This window comes from Falco punctatus (assembly GCF_963210335.1).
Source record: "Falco punctatus genome assembly, chromosome: 13".
Taxonomy (NCBI): domain Eukaryota; kingdom Metazoa; phylum Chordata; class Aves; order Falconiformes; family Falconidae; genus Falco; species Falco punctatus.
In genome coordinates, this window is record NC_137593.1 from 989,914 (window position 1) to 1,010,417 (window position 20,504).

General features: G+C 50.8%; 1 protein-coding gene and 1 long non-coding RNA gene across 3 annotated transcripts in view; one reads left to right on the forward strand and one right to left on the reverse strand.

Moving 5' to 3' along the window:
• Positions 1-20,504, reverse strand: part of LOC308072851 — a 96,422-nt gene that overhangs the window by 34,398 nt on the left and 41,520 nt on the right. The window lies entirely within an intron of this gene.
• Positions 1,250-5,420, forward strand: P2RY1 (purinergic receptor P2Y1). 2 transcript variants are annotated; one of them, XR_013931822.1, is made up of 3 exons: positions 1,250-1,508; positions 2,054-3,325; positions 3,837-5,420. XR_013931822.1 is itself a non-coding variant. In XM_080410283.1 (2 exons), the coding sequence occupies exon 2, from the start codon at positions 2,122-2,124 to the stop codon at positions 3,211-3,213; it is 1,092 nt and encodes a 363-aa protein (XP_080266409.1). In that variant the 5' UTR covers positions 1,250-1,508; positions 2,054-2,121; the 3' UTR covers positions 3,214-5,420. The 2 variants fall into 2 exon arrangements, 1 of the variants encoding a protein (XP_080266409.1); XM_080410283.1 differs by having other exon boundaries at positions 2,054-5,420.

Genomic DNA, 20,504 nt, shown 5'->3' on the forward strand with positions numbered 1-20,504 from the left:
GGGCCATGCAGCTGATGCTCTGGGGAGCAAGCTGGCTTTTTCACAAACCAGCCTGGTGGGCTTGGTACTGTTACACTGCACCCGTTGCAGGTCTGGTCTGTGGGCTGGGTGGTTTCTCTTGCGGGAATACCAAGGCTAAGGACTCGTTTTTGCCAGCACTTTAAAATCCTAGAGGGCACCACCGAATAGCTTTGTAAACCCGTCTTGCTCTACAACACAGATTTTACAGGTGTTGCTGCTCTTGCCTCATTTTTCGCTTTCCTTTCTCTTCGCCTTCAATTTGTAATAGAATTAAAAGGACCTTCAAAGTAGTGAATATGCAGTTTGTGGATGAATACAAAAAGGTGGACACCCCCACTCCCCACCCCCACCCCCCCTATATATAAGAAGAAAAGGTACTATAAAGCCATTGCTTCAAGGCTGTAGCCTGTGTAACTTGCCCCAAAAGAGACTCCGGGCTGGCAACTCCACCTGCATCCACTTGCATATTCAAACGGGGGTACAATATGCAGCTGATTTCCCAATTAAGCTTTCCCAACAAAGTAGTTTTATAATTTAGACAGACTCAAAAGTTTGAGACATGAATACATATTCATGAAGTACTAATAATCCTCCGTCTAGAACACGGCTTTTAGCTGCGAGCAGCTATGACTAGCTCACGCCTCGCTCGCCACACATCTGAGCTAGAACGTGAAGAGGAAGAAGTGGCTGGGGCCGGCAGATTGTGTTTTGCTGAGACAATAAATAATAATCGTATTCTGACTCAAGTGCCAAATGTATAGCGCTTAATTAGAGGTCAGTTGAGCATATTCCTGCTCAGCTGTTCCACTCAGCAGTTAACGCCTGCCTTGCCGCCGGGCCCGGGCGGCGGGGGCGCGCCCGCACCCCGCACCCTCCCGCTGCCGGGCCGGCGCGGACCCCCACGTCGCCGCGGCCGCCGGGGGGCTCTGCCCGCGGGCTGGCCGCGCCGCCGCCCGACCCCTGGGAGGGGGAGCCCCCACGGGCCACACGCCGCCGCCGGGCCGCCGGGCTCCGCGCCCCGGCTGGGCGGGGGGGCACCGGCCGCGGGTCACGCAGCGCCCGCAGCGCCCGCAGCGCCGGCCGGCCGCCCCGTGCCGCGGCGGGGAGCGGGGAGCGGGGAGCGGGGAGCGGGGAGCGCGGAGCGCCGCCCGCCTGCGAGGGCGGTGCGGGGGGCGGGCGGCGCGCCCCTGGGCCGAGTCGGCGCCTCGTCCCGCCCGCCCGCAGTCCGCCCGGGGCCGGCGCACTGCCTCCCGCGGCACAGGGGCTGCGGCCGCTCTCCCCGCGGCGGCGGCGCCGCCATGGAGGGGCGCCCCGCACCCTAGAGCCGCTGCCCCCGGCCGCCCTGCCCTGCCCTGCCCTGCCCTGCCCGGCGATGGGAGCCGGCCCGGCCGCGGCAGCTGCGGGCGGGACGCCGCTCCCCGCCGGGCGGACGCTGGCGGCGGCGAGGGGAGCCGAGCGCGGGCTGAGGAGGGCGCCGCGGGAGGCAGGTGCGGGCGGCCCCGCCACTCCTCGGGGCCAGGCCGGGGCGCGGCGGCGCGGGGAGTGGCGCCGGGCGGGCTGGGGGGGCTTCGGGGGGCCGGGCGGGCTGGGGGGACCTTGGGCGAGCCGACGGGCTGGGGGAGCGGGCGGGAGCCGGGCGGGCAGGGGGAGCGTGCGGGCCGGCGGCCGGCGGCGGCCGTGGGACAGGGCGGAGGCGGCCGGGACGGAGGCGGCCGGGACGGCGGCGCTCGCTTGGGGGGCGCGGGCAGCGTGGCCGCCCCCGCTGTCCTTTCGCGGCCATCGCCCGCTCCCCGCCGGCGCGTCCCAGGGCCGGGCCAGCCCGCTGTCGCTCCCGCCGCCGGCACGGCACGGCACGGCACGGCACGGCACGGCACGGCACGGCGCTCCCGTGTCCCCGCCGTGCCCGGCGCTAGGCCGGCCTGCGCGGTGGGGGGCGCTCGGCCGAGCACACCCGCTCGGAACCCCCCTGCAGAAAAAAGCAGGGCAGCCTTTACCTTCCAGTCAGGTTTCCTTTGCTCCTTTGCCTTTCTAGATGCGCTCCCGTTCCTGTAGGGACTTCGTTGCTTCACCTCGGACCTATGTGACTGCTGTGGAAGGATCATGACTGAAGTCCTCTTCTCTGCTGCTTTGAATGGAACTGAGCCCAACTTGTTATCCAGCAGCAGCTGGTCTGCAGGAAACACCACCACCAAGTGTTCCCTGACCAAAACTGGCTTCCAGTTCTATTACCTGCCCACTGTCTACATTCTGGTCTTCATCACTGGGTTTTTGGGCAACAGCGTGGCCATCTGGATGTTTGTCTTCCACATGAGGCCTTGGAGCGGCATCTCGGTTTACATGTTCAACTTGGCGCTGGCCGATTTCTTGTATGTCTTGACTCTGCCCGCCCTCATCTTTTACTACTTCAATAAAACAGACTGGATCTTCGGAGATATCATGTGCAAGCTGCAGAGGTTCATCTTCCACGTGAACCTGTACGGCAGTATTTTGTTTCTAACATGCATAAGTGTGCACAGGTACACGGGAGTGGTGCACCCCTTGAAGTCGCTGGGGAGGCTGAAGAAGAAGAACGCAGTGTACATCAGCACCCTGGTCTGGGTCATTGTGGTGGCTGTGATTTCTCCAATACTCTTCTACTCGGGAACAGGGATAAGAAAAAATAAAACCACGACGTGCTATGACACAACAGCTGATGATTACCTGAGAAGTTACTTCGTTTACAGCATGTGCACCACGGTGTTTATGTTCTGCATCCCTTTCATACTGATTCTTGGTTGCTATGGGCTCATTGTGAAAGCTTTGATTTACAAAGATTTGGACAATTCTCCTCTCAGGAGAAAGTCGATTTACCTGGTTATTATTGTGTTGACAGTCTTTGCTGTGTCTTATCTTCCCTTCCATGTGATGAAGACCTTAAATCTAAGAGCCAGAGTGGATTTTCAGACTCCACAAATGTGTGCCTTCAATGATAAGGTTTATGCCACTTACCAAGTGACGAGGGGTCTGGCCAGCCTTAACAGCTGCGTCGACCCTATTCTTTACTTTCTGGCAGGTGACACCTTTCGAAGGCGGCTTTCCAGGGCTACCAGGAAATCGTCCAGAAGAAGTGAACACAACGTGCAGTCCAAAAGCGAGGAAATGACTCTCAATATTTTATCAGAGTATAAACAGAATGGAGATACCAGTTTGTGAACAAAAGCAGAAGATTTGGGAACGGTTTGAAAATACCCACTTTGAGACAGTAGGACACTGTAGTGCTACAAGTGTGTGAGGAAAATCTACTAGCCTCTCAAATTCGGTTTAGGTAAAGCCTCATTTTCTGATCTTAGAAAAAGCTTAACAAAGTCAGTGGAAGAATTTTAATGGAGAATAACATGTCAAAATTCAGCTTTCCTTCTCCTTACAGCATTCTCATTTCTTTCTGACTTGTGTCAGATAAAGTAAAATGAAGTAAATCCCCTGAAGGAGGAAAGCAATCCAAGTGCTTCTGTTTTAATGACTTAGTCTCCCACGTTCAGAAATGTTCTCCATCAGCCTCTCTTTAAAAACAGGAAATAAAAATAAGAAAGAGCAGTGTCTTCTCTTCTGAGGCTCAGTCCACATACCCAGCCTTTTGCTCACTTGCCATTGTAAACATGTATTTAAATCAAAGTCACGATGCAGTTGTCTCACCTTTACAGTTTTATTGTTTCTTCATCTACTTCTAGTGTTGATGATTATTTGATAGTTCGGTAGCATTTATGATTCAGTCTTCTTTGAGTGCTGGTATTTCACAAAAGGGAGGCTTACTGATGTGTGCATGATTGTGCTTTCAGATTACGATGGTGGTTCATGAAAAATCTGGACCCCCCCTTAAAGGCAGATTGGCTTCCAGGTGAACTGACACCTCAGCCACTGGCAGACAGATAAGCAGGTCTCTCTAGGAGCCGGTGCAAGCAGGTGCCTCTTTTGCACGTGCACACGTAGTGATGCACACATCATTTCGTGAATGGATGTCGGCGTGCAAATGCGTGTGGAGGTGATTTGGTTCTGAGCAACTGATGGTCCGATCCTGCTGAGGAAAACCGGCATGTTGCCAGCCAGAGGAACCGTGGGACGGGGCTGAGCACGGACTGGGCTCACCTGGGGAGCGCCTGCGTGAGCCCTGCAGAGCCGGGGGTGAGCCGCCCTTCCCAAAGGCTGACCAACATCTTGCCGCAGTGCAAACACCCGACTGCTGGGGTTGGGAGCCTTGCTGGAGTTCTTTACGGGTAAAACATGAGAAATGTGTGTGCTGAAAACAACTTAACCTTTCAGACAAGTAAAAACTACAGTTGCTCGAGTTACCTGCATTTTCATTTGGTACAGGAATATTTCTATTCCTGGCAATCTTTAGTGATAACGAAGAGTTGTTTCCCAAGAAAATAATTATTAAAATGGGTAATATAGATGGATTATATTATATACACACACATACACACACTAATTGGGGGAATTAGTTTTTTTTTACTGTGACAAATAAACTAATGTATTAACAAGATGTCGCAATATACTACAGACTAAATCCAACCCTTTGTTATATATCTTCTCCAAATGTGGAATAGGTGATCCAAAATTAGCCAAACTGCAATATTGTGTAACACAAGAGCTAGTGATCAGAGCAGATGAAACCTTACATGGGCAGTCTTACTCATTTCTCATATTTTTAAGAAATGTATTTGAAAATATTGTGTGCAAAAAATGGTATGAAAGCATGCTCTAAATTATAAATTCAGTGTACAAACTTACGTTCTATGTAATCCTGAGGGTGATTTTTAATAGATCTTTGTTCCTCCAGTCTTCATAGTAGGAGTAAAATATTTATATTTTACTCATTTCCAGTGATTGGTAACCAACAAGGATAGCTCTAGTTATTTTTTGACAACATTGTGAAGCAGCTTCTGTTCACACGTACAGCTTCTTAATCTGCAAAATCCCTATTTATTGAACTTATTTATTAGAAAACTAAATGTAAAGTATGTAAAGTGTGGTTCTCTGTGTTCTTATTCAGAATTGGGCATTAATGGAAAATTTAACAGCATGTTTCAATCACTGTAATACTGTGTCTTCTAACAGATCATCTTTATAATAAACTCAGTTCTACCCTGGCTATTCACTGTTGATATGTAACCCAGTGATAAATTAAACTACTGATTTATAGCCTAGAGATAAATTAGACTACTGCTTAGGAAGTAAGGCTTCTTAAAGCAATGTTGAGATCTCATTTAGTTCTATAAGATGAAAAATATGGAGGTAGTGAAGAAATCCCAACCAAGGGTCAATTGCTAATTAATCCCTACAGAGAAAGACTGTGGAAGAGCACAGCCTATTTATATCACCAGAGAATAAGCCTGATTCACAATAAATGACTTCTCCTATTATGTGATTATTTGAGACTTCATTCATTTGAGGCATGTCTTTTTTGGAATGGCAGATGAATTAAATGGAGGGAGAGCATAAAAATAGGATATTCTCAGAATCTGCTTCTGTAGGTTTAAAATCGTATTCATCTCCCAGTGTTTCGTGATCTGTTTCTCTCTTTCAGTTAGGAAATAAAATGTTCCACTAATTCGTGTCTGAAAAAAGATCCTAAACAGGCATAGCAGAATGTGAAACTGCACACCCAGGTTGGTCCTTATGTAGTTACTTACAGTCTTTTTGCAATGTGTCTCTTTAATATGGCACAGTTGGCTGACTGTGACGGTGCTTGTGAAATCCAAGTACAACACGCACGGATGGACGCAGCTCCAGCAGGCTGGGCGTGTGGCAGGAGCCCTGCGCCCCGGGGAGGTACCTTCGGCAGCTCCCAGCAGCCGGGCCTCTCGTACATGGTCTTCCCCACGGTCTTCCGGGGCTTGAACACCTGCAAGGCTTTCGTGCTTTCCTCGTGAACCCGCTGAAAGCTCTCTGTTTCATCTTGCCTCGACGAAGAGAACTGTGCAATTGGCCAGATGATTCATCCAGTTCGTTACTGAGGTCTGTTCTGATACTTGATTTAATGAAGATCACTTCTACTGATGATCAGCCACAGCAGGCATCTGCGCTTGGCATCTTCGCCTCACGGAAGCTACAGGAGCCTCCCACCGAACGCCGAGAAGGATCATTAAACACATTTTACACACAGTTTATTCTCCCATCTTTCAGATCCTCTGACCTGCAGAGCTAACACCTCAAACCGCGTCCTGCTGTGACGTGACTCCTTGCTGTACATGTACTGAGATGTCTCAGCCGCCTCTGAATCCAGCTGGAACTTGAAGCTGAGCCTCACAATGTCATGTGGAGTTCCTGCTCTTTTTTTTAAGCGTTGCTATGTTTGACGTGGGGTAGTCAAAACCACTGCAAAATCACACTGAATTCCTATGTCCTCCCACACGATTACTTTTTACCTGCAAGGTGACAGAATCCTGTCTGTCGGGCCATCCCAGCAGCGAGGAAGCTGGTTGGACAGGGGGGACTGGACGCCACTGGGACAGAACCCAAGCAGTGCTTCTCCAGGCAGTGCGATGGCTGGAGCCGGGAGCTCCTGGGGAGTCTGGCAAGTCTGCTGTTAAATATTTGCCTTTTGGCACTTAGCCTTACTATATATTTGTGGAAGACAGTACACCAACCTGAGGCCCAAGGTGATCCCTGTGTTTATCCATAAAGCTCTGTAATGGGCAGAGCCGAAGAAGCCCTTCCCTAAGCTGCTCGGCTGGAGTTTCTTTCTGATCAATATGCAAAGAGAACGCAATCTCAGCTGCAGCCTTTGGGCTGCTAATTAATAATCAATGGTGATGATGGTTCATGTTTCTTAGGAATGAGCTTCAGCTCATTGTCTCACTACAGGAGGACAATCTAAAAGTTCTACCTTCCCTTGTTGTGCTGTATTAGCCTTCAACTAGCAAATGAGATTAAACATTTTATGATTTCATGGTCATGCTTCCAACCTATTCTTCCTCTGGGCATATTTGGGAATCTTTTAATAACTACAAACCATTCAGTAAAGACACCAAAAGGTTTGAAGTAAATAGCTATTTAAGAGCTTAAGTTTTGCCAAAAGAGTCTACAATGGTCAATGCTGAAACAAATTATTACTAATTAGCTATATTTTGCTTCCTCCAGCTCACAGCGTTATTTTTTTTCTCCTTTATGCCCATTAACTCTTTAATGCAAGATGAAATCAGTATGAAACCTACGCATGATCTGCTGTCAGTTTGTACATTTTTGTAATACAGCACCATGGATTTTTTGTTTTAATCCGGTTCAAATGACACCAACTTAATGAAAAAATGAGCAGGTGAAGAGAACCATCAGCCTGACCATGCTTCCAGCAGAAGCTCGCACTGGATGCCCGGGTACACCGCCTGCCAGCCGAGCTCCCCAGAACCCCGCAGGAGGTGGCTGTGGGCTGTTCCGGTGACTGTGGGCCATTTTGGTGGCTCATGAGTGACTGCCACAGAACATCCCGCTGCCCTCCTGGTCACGCTTGAGGACAGATGCTGAAGGTTTGTTTCTATAGCATGGAAACTGGACACCGTGTGAGCCCAAAGAGGGGTCGGGCCAAGTTTTCTTCAGCCTGGCCTCCTCTTCTTCGCTGAGGAAGGAGGAGGCGCAGGGTGCCCGGCCGAGCAGCAGGAGCCCCGGCAGCTGTGGGGCTCTGTCCGGCTGGAGCACCCGTTGCGCTAGTTCTGTGCCCAGGGCTGGGCAGGGTGTGGGTGGGAGGGGGCTGTGCTTCCCCACCACCGCCCACAGAGAGCCCTGCCTGGAAAGTCAGAGCTGCAGCAGGTAAATGCACCCAGGGCTGCCAGGACACACAAAACCTGCTAACTGCCTTTCTGGGATGCTTTTTTTTTCTTCCTCATTACTAGTTTTTGTCTTTAGATTGGTCCAGAACAAAAACATTAATGCAGTCATATGTCTTAACACAGGTATTACTTATTTCTGTGATAAGCTTGTTATTTTTCAAGTTTGCACATTCGTATTTCTTTCCTGCAGTGGTTAGTCTTCACCTGTGGTAAACTTTTTGAAGGAGGCTACAGGCTTGAGGTTTGCTTTGCCTATGGAACATGCATGCCAAGCCCCTGCGCAGCTGTGTCCAACGAGGGCCAGCCGCACAGCAGGGCTGGGACCAGGGGAGCTGCAGGGGAGTGCTGGTCCTCGGGTGGAAGCTGGTTTAGACAGACACTAAAAGCCCTTAACTTTAAAACAACAAAACCCAACAGCAGAACAACCCACAGCTACAGCTGCTTGACTAGGACGGCTTCACCCCGCTTACATTTGCTGTATTATTTCTAACCTCAGATGCTCCGCGCTGAATCAGAATCTACTAGGGAATAGTATTTCTGGAGCCTAACTGTACTGGCACAATAATTTGAAATACTTTGAAGACATACAACTTGTGAATTAAAACCACCACTTATTTTGTGGCTGTGAATTGCAGTGTGTTTCAAGGATATACATGAAAATGTTTATTTTTCTATTGTACTGTGATTTTAATCTTGTTGAGTAAGTTCAATTTTTGTGCAAATACTAGTGAAATTTGACTGCAATATCTGCAGAGAGAGTGCTACTTGGTATTTAAGCTCAGGTTATGTAATTGCTTTAATTAAATAGTAGTAAAAAAACCTCCCCTTAGTTGTCTATAATTTTAACGAATAAAAAGATTTCGTTTTTTAATAAAGCATGAGGTTGTTTGCATGTACATTTACTGTTAGGCATGGCTTTTGAAGTTGTAACTATTTTTAGTGGCAGCAGAACTGCAGCCACAGAGTTACTGGCACTGTACCTAGCAACCTCACTTTGAAACTGCTCCAATAAAATTATGAAACGCTTTTTCTGCCTTTTGTATTATTGCAGTTAATTCATGCTTCCAGGTGATTCTTCAGGCAGTGATATGGACTTAAAAACATATAACAAAAGGTTTGCAAAACATACGGAATTTAAAATCTTGGGAAGAACCAGGTGGATCAACTGAGAATCAAAAGTAGTGAGTAAATGAATGATGCTTTGTCCTCTTGGGTGCTAGGGGCCAGCACATCTGCGGGTGGGCGAGCTGCAGCTGGCAGGGGGCTGACCCCGTGTTCGGCTGGAGGGGCACCTGCTCCCAGGTCCCCTCTCCCTTTTCCTCAGCAGCTCCCTCTCGGCTGTGGGTATTTACTCATGCTATCACCCCGCAGCCTGTGCAACTAACCTGACAGCCTGCAGTGCATCGCCTGGTCTGTACAGATCAAAAGCTACACCTGTCTGTACAGAATTTTTCTTTTTTCCTAATTGGCAATGGCTCCTGCACGTTGATTTGATTTCGTTGCAGGATGCAGAGTGACTCTTCCTTCCCAAACAGCATAATGTCTTAAAAATAATTATTTAACCCCCTTTTTTATCCTCACCAGACAGTATAGGCATTTCGGATTTTATGTCAACCTCTGTTTTCAAGCCATTGACTTGTTTCACTGCCTGCAGCTGCCCTAGCCTCAGACAGGGCAGTTTCATTCTGCTCCCCTCTTTATCCCTGTGGGACGGCCGCAGCGCCCTGCAGCTGCTGGGAGAGCTCGAGCTGCTGGTCCCTGTGCCCCTGCCGACTCTGCATCCTGGCTCTCCACAGCACCACGGCTGCCTCGGGGGACAGCTGCTGCCATCCTCCTCCCGTGCCAGCAGCCACGCGAGGCAGTTCCCCGGCGCACACACCAAGGCCGCAGGCCCTCGGCCGGCGTTGCAAGGGGAGGCACAGACCGCTGCTGTCAAATACTTTGATCTTGCAAACTGAAAATACATGTGTGGGGTGCTGGGAGCAACAGGGGTGCCAACTGCAGCTACATGGGATATAATATATTGGTATTTCATTTATTTCATCTGCTTTATTTTAAGATTTATTTACCTCATTTTATTTTTTATTACTATTTATTTACCCCAGGGTTTTTTTATCATTCTTGCTTTGATTTGTACTTCATGAAAATGTTTTAGCTTTGCTGTAATGTCCCTTCAGTTGTAATGCTATTTTCTTATCAGCAAATGGATTCCATCTTCAACGAACAGCTCTGTTTCATGCCTTTCCAAAGTTCCCTTCCCCATCCAACACCTGCTAAGACATGATGGCCTCTTCCAGCCTCAGCACAGAAGCCTTTAAAGACTCACCAAGTCTAGAAGCATTGGTGTTTGTAAAGCTCAGCTCTTGCTGGTTAAATTTAACATAAAGAGCAGCATACAGTGTATAAACACCATATTTTAATACTTGCACTGATTGTGCATTTGTTCCTGGCTTCCTTTAAAATTGGCCTAAGCGTGCAGATGCTGTTTGTTGTCACCCTGGCAGATGTGAGGCACCACATGAATTTAGGGAATATTTGTTTATAAACTTCTTTTAAATTATCTTACAGCATTAAAAAATAGAAGACAAGCCCATGGCAACAGGCAAAGGGCTGAATAGATAAATAATGAATTAAATGGGGGTTTTCAAACTGTGCAGCTCAGGTTTCTGCTGCCAGCATCAGGCTCCCGCCTGTATGGCAGTGGGAGGGAGATGCTGGGAATGCTGCCGATACGGTTCAGACTGAATTCAGGCAGATCGGGCTGGGAGCAGGTCAGTGCTTGGAGGCCACTGGAGAAGTGACACATTCCCCTGGGTTTTACCCCAAATCATGGCCAGCAGTGCTGTGCGCAGCCAGTGCACAGCCCCACTGGCCCCAGTGGGATCCCAGCCCTGCTGCCCATTGCAGGCAGCCCCGCAGCCCTGCCTGCCCAAGGGTCGGGTGGGAGAGAGCCAGGGCTGTTTGGTACTGCTGAGGTTGAACCAACCCTGTCTGCTGGCAGAAATATAAATACCCAGAGACTCTCACAAGTTACATGGCAGCTGAGTGTGGGTGTCACAAATGCTAGCAGTGCCTCTGCATGAGGTACCAGGAGGACAGTGAAGCGACGGGTGTATTTATAGCCCCTGGGGCATACACACCAGCATGGTGCTCCCTGGGAACGGCAGCACCCCTCTGCCTCTGAGGTTCTTGCTCTCTCGCCAGGGTCATGGCAGCTGGTGCTGGGCCGCAGCCAGCAGGCAGGGGTCCTGAAACCTGGGCTTACGCCAGACTGCCCAGCCAAGACTCAGGCAGCGATTCCCACAGGGAAACCCATAGCCAGGGTCCTGCACCTCTGCCTGTGCTTGCCCCACCACACTGCTGCCTGCCTGTGGGAGCATCCTGGAGCAATCACCAGAAGCGCCACTCGTTTCAAGTGCTCGAAACACCATTTACCCTTCCTGGCATTCCCATACAGCCAAGGAACAGCAGTGCTATCTATGTAAATAATTCATAAAAGTCTTCTCTGATCAGTTTATGGCTCTTCCACAAAGAAGCTGCCCTGAACCCTGCTCCCCGAGTCTGCAGCAGTGACCTGGGGACAGACTGAAATCCAGCAGCAAGAGCCCTGCCACCCGCACAGACCCTGCCCAGCAGGGCAAGTGCCTCAGCTCCGTTTTACTCATGTTAAGAACCAAAGCCGGGCCTAGTACGTACCACCAGCCCTTGGCAGGACCACTGCCACACTTGCACCGTGTGAAGGAACGCTGTGGCTGCAAGCGCACCACGGTGTGGGGCTGGGGTATCCCCTGCCTCTAGGTCACAGTCATGCAGGGCTTGTCCCCTGCCTGTGGGACACGCTGCTGGCAGCATGTGCTCTCGGACAGATTGTTCTCTGCAAAAGAGGTGTTGGGTGCTTAAAAATGCATTTCCTTCCACTGTGAATAACAGTGTTTTGTAGGAAACTGGTTTTTCTCCAAGACAGTGACAGAGAGGTGACCTGGCTACGAGCTGAGTGCCAGCTTAGCACAGCTGGGGTGAGAGGCGGCCGCTGGGGCAGTGGCAGCGCAGAGCTGGCACAGCACGGCCGACCCGGCCGGCGGCTCAGGAGAAAGCAGAGCTTTCTGAGCTGTAGAGTGGATAGCATTAGCTATAGGACATCATTAATCAGCATTTGGGCTACCGTGCTGAGGCCCTTGATCTCAGGCCACCCAAACAGACAGAAAGGACTGGCAGAGGTGGGGAAGGGACAACTCTGTGCACAGCTGAGCACCCTGAGGCGATGCGCTGGAGGCTTGGGGCACAGCCCTGCCACCGGTGGATGTGGACTCTCTCTCTCTGGGACCCAGCTGGGAGAAGCTCTTGGTTTTCTTTCCAAATATTATGCCATTATTAATTTCAGAATTAAAGAGTACTTTCAAGAAACTATGCAAGTGTAATTCTTTACAGACTACTTGCATGGTAGAATTTGAATAACATATTTGAATAGCAATTTGAATAAACACCTGAGAAGTTCAGTCATACATGGAAAATAAATAAACTTTGCACTGTAGAGCTGAAATTACTTGTTTGTTTGATATTACTGGGCCTTTCTTATGGTGGATTCACCAAACAACACTGCCGTTACAAGAGGCTGCTGCTGTTTCCTTAACGCCCCCAGACTCTCCCAAGGCAAGCAGTGCAGTGACCAGGGACAACTCCAGCACAACCCAACCCCTCCTGTGCTGAACTGGGACAGGGTCCGGACCTGCTGCCTCCCCCTTGCTGGGCAGGTGCCGCAGCTGCCAGAGCCGAGGGTGTTGGGCTCAGGCAACCCAAAGGTCATCTCTGCCCCTTTGAAGGTCGTGCCCAACATAGTGCTGTGCATGTCTGCCTGAAGAGAAGAAACAGCAGCTCCTGTCCCCAGCTGCGTCTGTACCACAGGCACAGGGGATGGGCTTCTCTTGCCACACTGAGAAACTTTTTTCCCCACTGAGAAGGCTTTAGCAGCAGAGGGAAATCCTTGGACTAGCAGGTGCATTCAGAAACAGATTAACATGCAATGAAGTCATACAGAGTCTGTCTCAGCATACGGGCAGACCGGCACAGCCCATGCAACCAGTAAAGGCAGTACATCGTGTGGATTTTGTTCCTGCTCCAGGAGCATTGGGAATTAGTGCTGCTGCCACAGAGCACATCCTGGGGGGGAACATGCAGCCTCAGCAGGAAGCTTGGGACCAGCATGGGCTGGGATTATAAAAACCCAGTTAAAGATATTAAACGGCTTTGTGATATGGAAGGGACTGTACCTATGGATTTTAGTTTACAAAGTCAAACATAATTTTTGCAAAAAGAAATCACAAATTATCAGCCCCTTCGGATAATTCTGTAGGTTCTGGAGGAGCTGGCAGAGCCCGCGGGCAGGGGAGGCAGTGGGGCAGGTCGATGCCACTGTGAAGGGCCCAGGTTGTGCTGACAAGGGGCAGGAGCCAGCACAGAACTGGGCGTGCAATCATGTAATTATTTTTTCCCCTGGCAACTCCCATTTCCCTGTTTTCTATTATATTCATTCCATAACCAGTGATGTCCTCTACTGCATACCTCCACGGCAGCTGCTCAGGGCAGCAGCACCAGGTGGGGACACCCAGCTGGAGCCCAGCTGCTGAATCAGCCCACCCCATCCCTGTCCCCATCCCCTCCTCATCCCAGCTGCCGGCTCTGTACAGGGCCCCCAGGACCTGCCCGGGCACAGCAGAGGCTGGGGTTTGCCTCTCCCTGCTCCCCTCAGCTGCAGTTAGGCAAATTCTACATGAAAAAATGGCCTTGCAGGGTTTTTGTAGCAATTACCAACACGGCGACAACGAGGCCAGATAAAAGCAGCATGCCCAGGCTCTGCCTGTGCTTTCTTTTGAGCTGCAGCTTTCATCTGCCTCAGCAATGTGTCAGGACACGTTTGGCACAAATAAAAAAGTTGTTTAACATTCTTGTGTATTACTGAGTGGTGGCAGTGATGCTTCCTGTAAAACATATCTGCAAGTGTGGCAAAGCTGTTTGATATTACAGCCTTGTTTAAAACAGCGTTTAGATAGTAAAAGCAGTCATTTCCCTCCAACCCCATATACGAGCTACCCATTAAAATTCCTTCTCATGCTCTTGCACAAAGACTAATTTTGGCAAGAGACTGACTTGCCCTAGATTTTTAAAAGACAACTTGTTTTAAAACAAAGTCCTTCGGGGAAGGGAGAGAGCTGGGAGGACTGCTTCCTCTCCCTGACTGCGCCAGTCCAGCAGCGGCTCTGATACCCCCAGGCTCCATGACCCCCCATCCTGACACCTGCTGGCCCCAACACCTCCCATCCTGTCATGCCCTGGCCCCATCACTCCCCTTCTCATCATTCTCCATCCCATCACCCCTGTATCCCATCACCCGCCAACCCAGATGGGAGCAGCAGCATTCTCCCCCCACATTGAGGGGGCTCCCAGCCCCACAGAGGGTGCTGGAGGGGAGCAGGAGCTTCAGAGACTGAGCAGGAATTACTGGGGGAAGACTGAAAGGCTGTCGTTCACCTTGACACTTACACACTAAAAATAAAGTTTTCAGTGTTAAATGCTTTTTTAAAAAAATTGTGCCAATAGTCAGATATTACTTAGGGGACTCAATTCAGAGTAAAAGCTCTGGTTTCATAAGCTGGCTCTTGCTGCCATCAGAACAGTTTTTCACTGAAAGTCTTTTATTTCTAAGCTGTTTCTTCCCCTTCAGACACTGTTCAAAATGTCACTTGGCAGTGACAATGGAGCACAGCAAAAATCAAAAGAAAAATGACCTACAGGTATCCAATGTAACACCACAGAAAATAGGTGCAGAGAGACCCATAGAGGCAAATTAACAACAAATTAACCTCACTTCAAGCAGATGGAGAAGGCTGACTTGACTGTTTGGATGCAATTCAATGAAAATGTTCTCTAGCCTTCCCTTTCTGCAAATAAATCTGCAAAGAAAAACATTTATCTTTGCTGTTTGCTGGCAGGACTAGTATCATACCATCAATACCTAGCATTGCTAAGGCCAGCTTTCTATATGATTCTTAATAAGTACACAGAAAAGCTGCTTTGGCTGGCTGTGGGATCATCAGAGGGTACTAGGATGAAAGGAGGTTAAATAGCATTGAATGCTAATGAATACCAATGAGTATCATCCCCTGTTGCAACACAAGCAAGCTATCAGGCTGCAACAAGGCTTTATCTTCAGTCTACTGCCCATACTGCTTGTCCTTCCTCCAGAGGTCAGACCACACCACCCCTCCTCTGCCCAACCACCTCCTCTACGCTCCTCAGGGCTATTTAACTACTTAGCAGGAACGAGCTACAGCTGCACATCATCCATGTCAATCAACCCGCTGCCGTTGAAGCAAGGCCACAGCTGCATGTTATCAGTGTTAATTAACCCGCTGCTTTCATTCCTCTGCAATCCCCCAGTAAATGGCTGCATCAGCGGTTGCCCTCGCTGGACTCACATAAGGAGGTAGACCTGAATTTTTGGCTGGCAGCCCTCTGCAGCCCTCCCATCCCTGGCCAAGGAATGGCTCCACAGCAGGATATTGCCTTTCCAACCTCCCTGCAGGAGCCCTGCCGCAGCCGGGGCTGGAGCCCAGCACAGCAGCACCCACCTCCCCGCTCCCTGCCACCAGCTGACATTCACCCCATCGCTCACACTGGGCTCCGGCAGCGAGCAGCTCCCTGGCTGCTGACACTGGCGGAGAGGCTCCAGGTTGGCTTCGTGGCCCCAGCATGCAGCCCTCAGCCTTCATCAGAGGGTTTGGTCACCGGCTCTGCTCATTTAAGCTCTCCTGCAACTGATACTGGAAGGGATGACTCAGCCCTAAGTATAGTTATCTGCACCCGAAATAGAGGCGAGCCCTGCCGCTGCTGGCCGTCAGCCCCCTAACGACCCCTAAAGCAGCAGGAGCCGAAGGGGCGATGCAGAGCAGCAGACCCCGGGCAGCGTCAGCTCTTCACCTGCCAAGGAAAAATCACCAGCCAGGGTTCAAATGAAACCTTTGGAAATTAATTCACTTTCCTTCCCAGAATTGCACGGCTACTTCGTGTTTTTATAGAAACAAAAGCTTTTGGTTGCTGCTTTTCTTAATCAATTTACACTAACCAGAGAGCTTATGAATAGGATCAATTTACACTGCACCTAAAAATACACCATCAACTGCATACATACATATCTAAGAGGCAGTATGTGTGTGCATAACTACGTGTATGTGCATGTGTCTCAAAAGCACTTAAGATCCAATTGTAATTTATACTATTTTTTCCACTTTAAATGACACATTTGAAATTGCTTACGGCAATACCCAGCCATGTGGGGGGAGAAGTTTTACAGCTTCAGAGATGGTTCCTACCACCCTCGTTTGACAGGGACTGCAGCAGCAGGTACTACTAACAGCACGTTCCACCAAAGCCCTGTGCTCCGCCTGGGGCTCGGGGCTGTGGCCCTGGGAAGCTGCAGCAGCCGGGAGCACATGGCAGTGAACCCACCCGCAGAACAGCCCCTTCCCCAAGGGTCTGGCATCCCAGTGACCAACCTGCTTTAATGTGGCCCCTGCACAGTTACCATAGCGTTTATAGCATTTCAAAGCCAGAAATTCCCGACACTTCGCTGTAAAGGCAAATGGTGATTTTGTGGTTTTCCCAGCACGCCATGAAGCCCCTCCATGCTCATAAGAGTCGGAAGCAGATCTAGAAGCACTGGTAAGTCCCCACTGATGGGAGATCTCCAGAAGGAGCTGGAGCCACTCAGCCCCGTCATCCTTTCCATCAGCAGCTGACGCCAAGAAGATGAGGGGCTGCGTTCCAGCCTTTGCCTCTTAGACTGAAACTTTTAAAATACCAAACAAAAGAATTTGCCTCAGGCTGAGATAAACTTAAACTGAACTGTGACAGAGTCTGCCCCAGCAAACCCCAGAAATAATTGGCACATTGTGCGAAGCTCCTGCACCTGCTCGGCGCGACCCCGGCGCTGCAGCCGAGGGCTGGCTGCACCGCTGCCTTGCCTGCCCCACTGCTCTGTTACGCCGGATGGCAGCTAGTGAGTACAAACCTTGGGCTTAATTACTGTGTTATGACTAACCTTGCTGTCATCACTACCTGTAATTAAACACCAGATTTAATTTCTAAAGCTAGGCAGGTGAGATGGCAGGAACAGAGGCCGCCTGGAAGAGCCTTACCGGGGTGTGGTGCTCCCCAGCGGTTTGGGAGCTGCTTCCAGCAGCAGCTGCTGCCCCACCAAGGGGCGTGCAGGGCGGGCTGAGCCTTCGGGGCTCAGGCAGGCTGCAGCCCCTGGCCAGCTGCCCTGGCATGCTCTGTACTGGGCTGACAGGAGGGAAGAGACCCAGCCCGGTGCTGGGAGGGAAAAGGATTAAGGAAGTAGAATTCAGATGGCTTTAGCCAAAACGAGGACAGCAGATCGATTTTAGCATGGCCAAGTGCAGTGAATTAGTAATTTTCTACAGTTTTTCTCTATCTTTTGAGATACCCTCATTCCACTCCATGTTGCCAAAGCAGTAGCCCCTTGGTTTGCCCATGTCAGTGCCTCTCGGGCTGGATGTGCTGCACCTCACCTGCAGCAGCAAGGCACCTTCTCAGCACAAGGCATTAAGGAGTCACAGGATGCTGGGGCTGAACTGGGCTGTGCACCCCCATAAATTGCCCAGGATGCTGGAGCTGAACCCAGTCGTGCACCCCCAGAAATCCCTGGGATGACAGGCTGATCTAGGCTGTGCACCCCCAGAAATCCCACGAGGCACTATATTGAACTGGCTGTGCACCCCCGAACTCCCTGGCTAAGAGCTGAAGCAGCATGCATGCTGGGCCGGTGCTCCTTGAGAAGCTTTTGCTCTTTTTCCCTAGTAATTCTTTTAAGGGTATAAATATGCATATGAGATCACTCAAAATGAGTCATATTTCAGTGTCATCTAATTATTAGTTATATTATATATTTGCCAGCTCATATTGTAAACAGTTACTTTACATAACATATGGAGAAGTGTGTCAGGCTGCCAGTGGTTTTCAAGATCTCTGCTTTGAAAATGATTTGAGTGTGATGCTCGTTTTCATCAACTCCAAACCTGTAAAGTTGTTAACATGTTTTATCCGGTAAAATGAGGTGTAATGCAGATGCAGTTGTCATGAAACCTTTTGAACTACCCTCTCTGTGTGAAGGAGATCAGTCCCCAGGTGCCTAATGCTCTTGCTTGCACCGATGATGTGATCTAAAGAAAAGCAAACAGCAACCAAAAAAAGGAAAAAATGCTTCTGCTTGGACCTTTGCTTGCAAACTATCAGCGGATCCCGAAGACTCCCGCTTTCCTTACAGGCTGCAATTTGTCTTTTGCAGACTTTTATGTAAACATATGTAGGTGCAATCTGGAGATGTGCCTTTCCAGGTACCAGGCAAGGAGGGTCACTCCAAACCACGCGGGCAGGGGCAGTGGTAGATTGCCCACTGCCGTGCACCACGCACCATCACGCGCGGGCAGCTGAGAGCAACTCAGATCTCTGGCAAGGCAGGAGAGCAGCATTCTGGTTCCACTGTGAGAAAGGACGTGGGGTTTGTGGTGTGCAGCTGAACATAACGCTTATTGTCTGTCACTGCCTGTGAGCAGGCGGGCACCCACACGTGTCTCCGGAGCCACCAGCCCTGCTCCCATCACAGTGATGCACATGGGTGCTGCAGGACAGACCAGGTCTGGCCTCCTGGCCCTGGAGCTCAAACACTGGACGACTCCACTGCCCTCGCGCTGCGCAGGTGGGCACTTGCCAAGCCAGCCCCTCTGCCATCTGGTTCTGTTCTGCGGCTGCTCAGACCAGCCTCAGCAGCAGCACCGAGGCACAGCCCAGATCCCAGCTCACTCCCACGGCTGGGCTCAGCGGCGGCAAACTCAGCAGAACTGCGCTGGCTGCTGGCACCCACGGCGCTGCCTGGGTGGGTGCTTGTCGGGTGGGAGCGGGCTGGCGAGGGCTGCGGCACAGGGTCTGTGCAGCACAGCCCGGCATGCAGCTGTGCTCGCCAGCCGCTTTTAGCCAGCACGAGTTTATCCTGAGCCCCATGGAGAAGAAAGCAGCCTTGTTCGAGGAGAGAGCTGTGCTGTGAGACTTTGTCCCCATTCATGCTCGTGCTGGCAGAGGACGTCAGGCAGCCCAGGGCCTTGCCCTTCCTCCCAGCCACCCGCACACCAGGCCCTGCCCACAGGGACAGTGACCACAGGGACTGGGCAGGGAGAAGGTGGTGGTGGAAGAAAAGAAGCTTGTCAGGGCTTTTGGTGGCTGTGTGATGCACGTCATGGATTTTATTTTGCAGAACTTGTGCCATGAGTTCAGCACACACACATGCAAGGTGCACACAGAGCACACACAGTGCACAAACATGCCCAGCACATGGGGAAGGGAAGGGAAGGGAAGGGAAGGGAAGGGAAGGGAAGGGAAGGGAAGGGAAGGGAAGGGAAGGGAAGGGAAGGGAAGGGAAGGGAAGGGAAGGGAAGGGAAGGGAAGGGAAGGGAAGGGAAGGGAAGGGAAGGGAAGGGAAGGGAAGGGAATTTAGCCCCTCCGCTGGGTCACAGGCAGCAGCACTCAGAGTGCCCGTGGGGTCTGGAGCACAGCCGTGGCACCAGGTACAGGCACTGCCCTGGCCAGGGACTGCAGGGACAGGATGTGTCCCCCAACCCCTCCTCAAGCCCAGCCAAGGCACCCACCCTCACAAGAAGGAGAAGCTGCGCAGGAGAGGCTCTAGAGATGGCACAGACACTGCAAGTGCTCCAACGGGCTTTGGTGTCACTGGCAAGGGGCCTTTCTGGCTTGGGAAAGGGAAAGACCACAGCTCTTATTTCCCCTCAGACTTCTGGGCTATTTTAAAATAATAAAAGCAGTTCTGCTCTGTCCCAGTGCAAGTCAGCACTGCAATTACTCAATCACCGGGGAAGCTGGGATGCTGAGAGACAAGCGGCACGCGCTCTGACGAGCTGCTCTCAGCCTTTTCCTGGTGACTTGATGTCTCGTGGCTTGCAGGGAGAGATGTGTGCTATTATTTCAACTTTGTTTTGACCGATGATGAGAGGGAAGGGAGTGCTGGAGACTGCTGGCATTGTTTGGTTCAAGTAACTTCAGGAGAACTTCTTCTTGCTTGTCTTTGCTCACATAATGCTCCGTGGAGCTTCATTAACTGTCCCCTGTGCATCTGGCACACCAGGAGCTGTTTTCTGGGGAAGTGGCACAGCCAGGTGGGTGGCAGCAACACCTCCTGAGAGGTACCGAAGCTTTGGCACTGGCATTTCCCTCTGCGAAATACCCCAAAGCCTCGCTGGTTACTCCCTGCCTCTCCCCAGCCACCACCAGTTTTTCAGTTTCTCTGGTCACTGTTGTATCCCAGTGTCAGTGCCTCTAGTTCCCACTTGTCCTCCCCAGCCCTCCCCTGGGCTTAGGGACAGTGCCACCGAGAGAGAAGGGGATGAGGAGTGATGGAGATGCCCCAGACTGTGTGGGAAGTCTGTGGAGCAGCAAAGCACTGAGTCAAAAGCACTAACCACTGCATCAGCTCTCAGCCAGACTGGAACTATAAAAGCCACTTAACTGGTATATAAACTTTCTCCAACAAATTTAATACATTTGTCTCATTGCCGAGTGACCATTAAATGGACACAGTCCAAACCTCACATTAGCACG

Bases quoted from the DNA above. Each gene is read 5' to 3' on its own strand.
- P2RY1 (XM_080410283.1), top strand. From the start codon at position 2,122: ATGACTGAAGTCCTCTTCTCTGCTGCTTTGAATGGAACTGAGCCCAAC.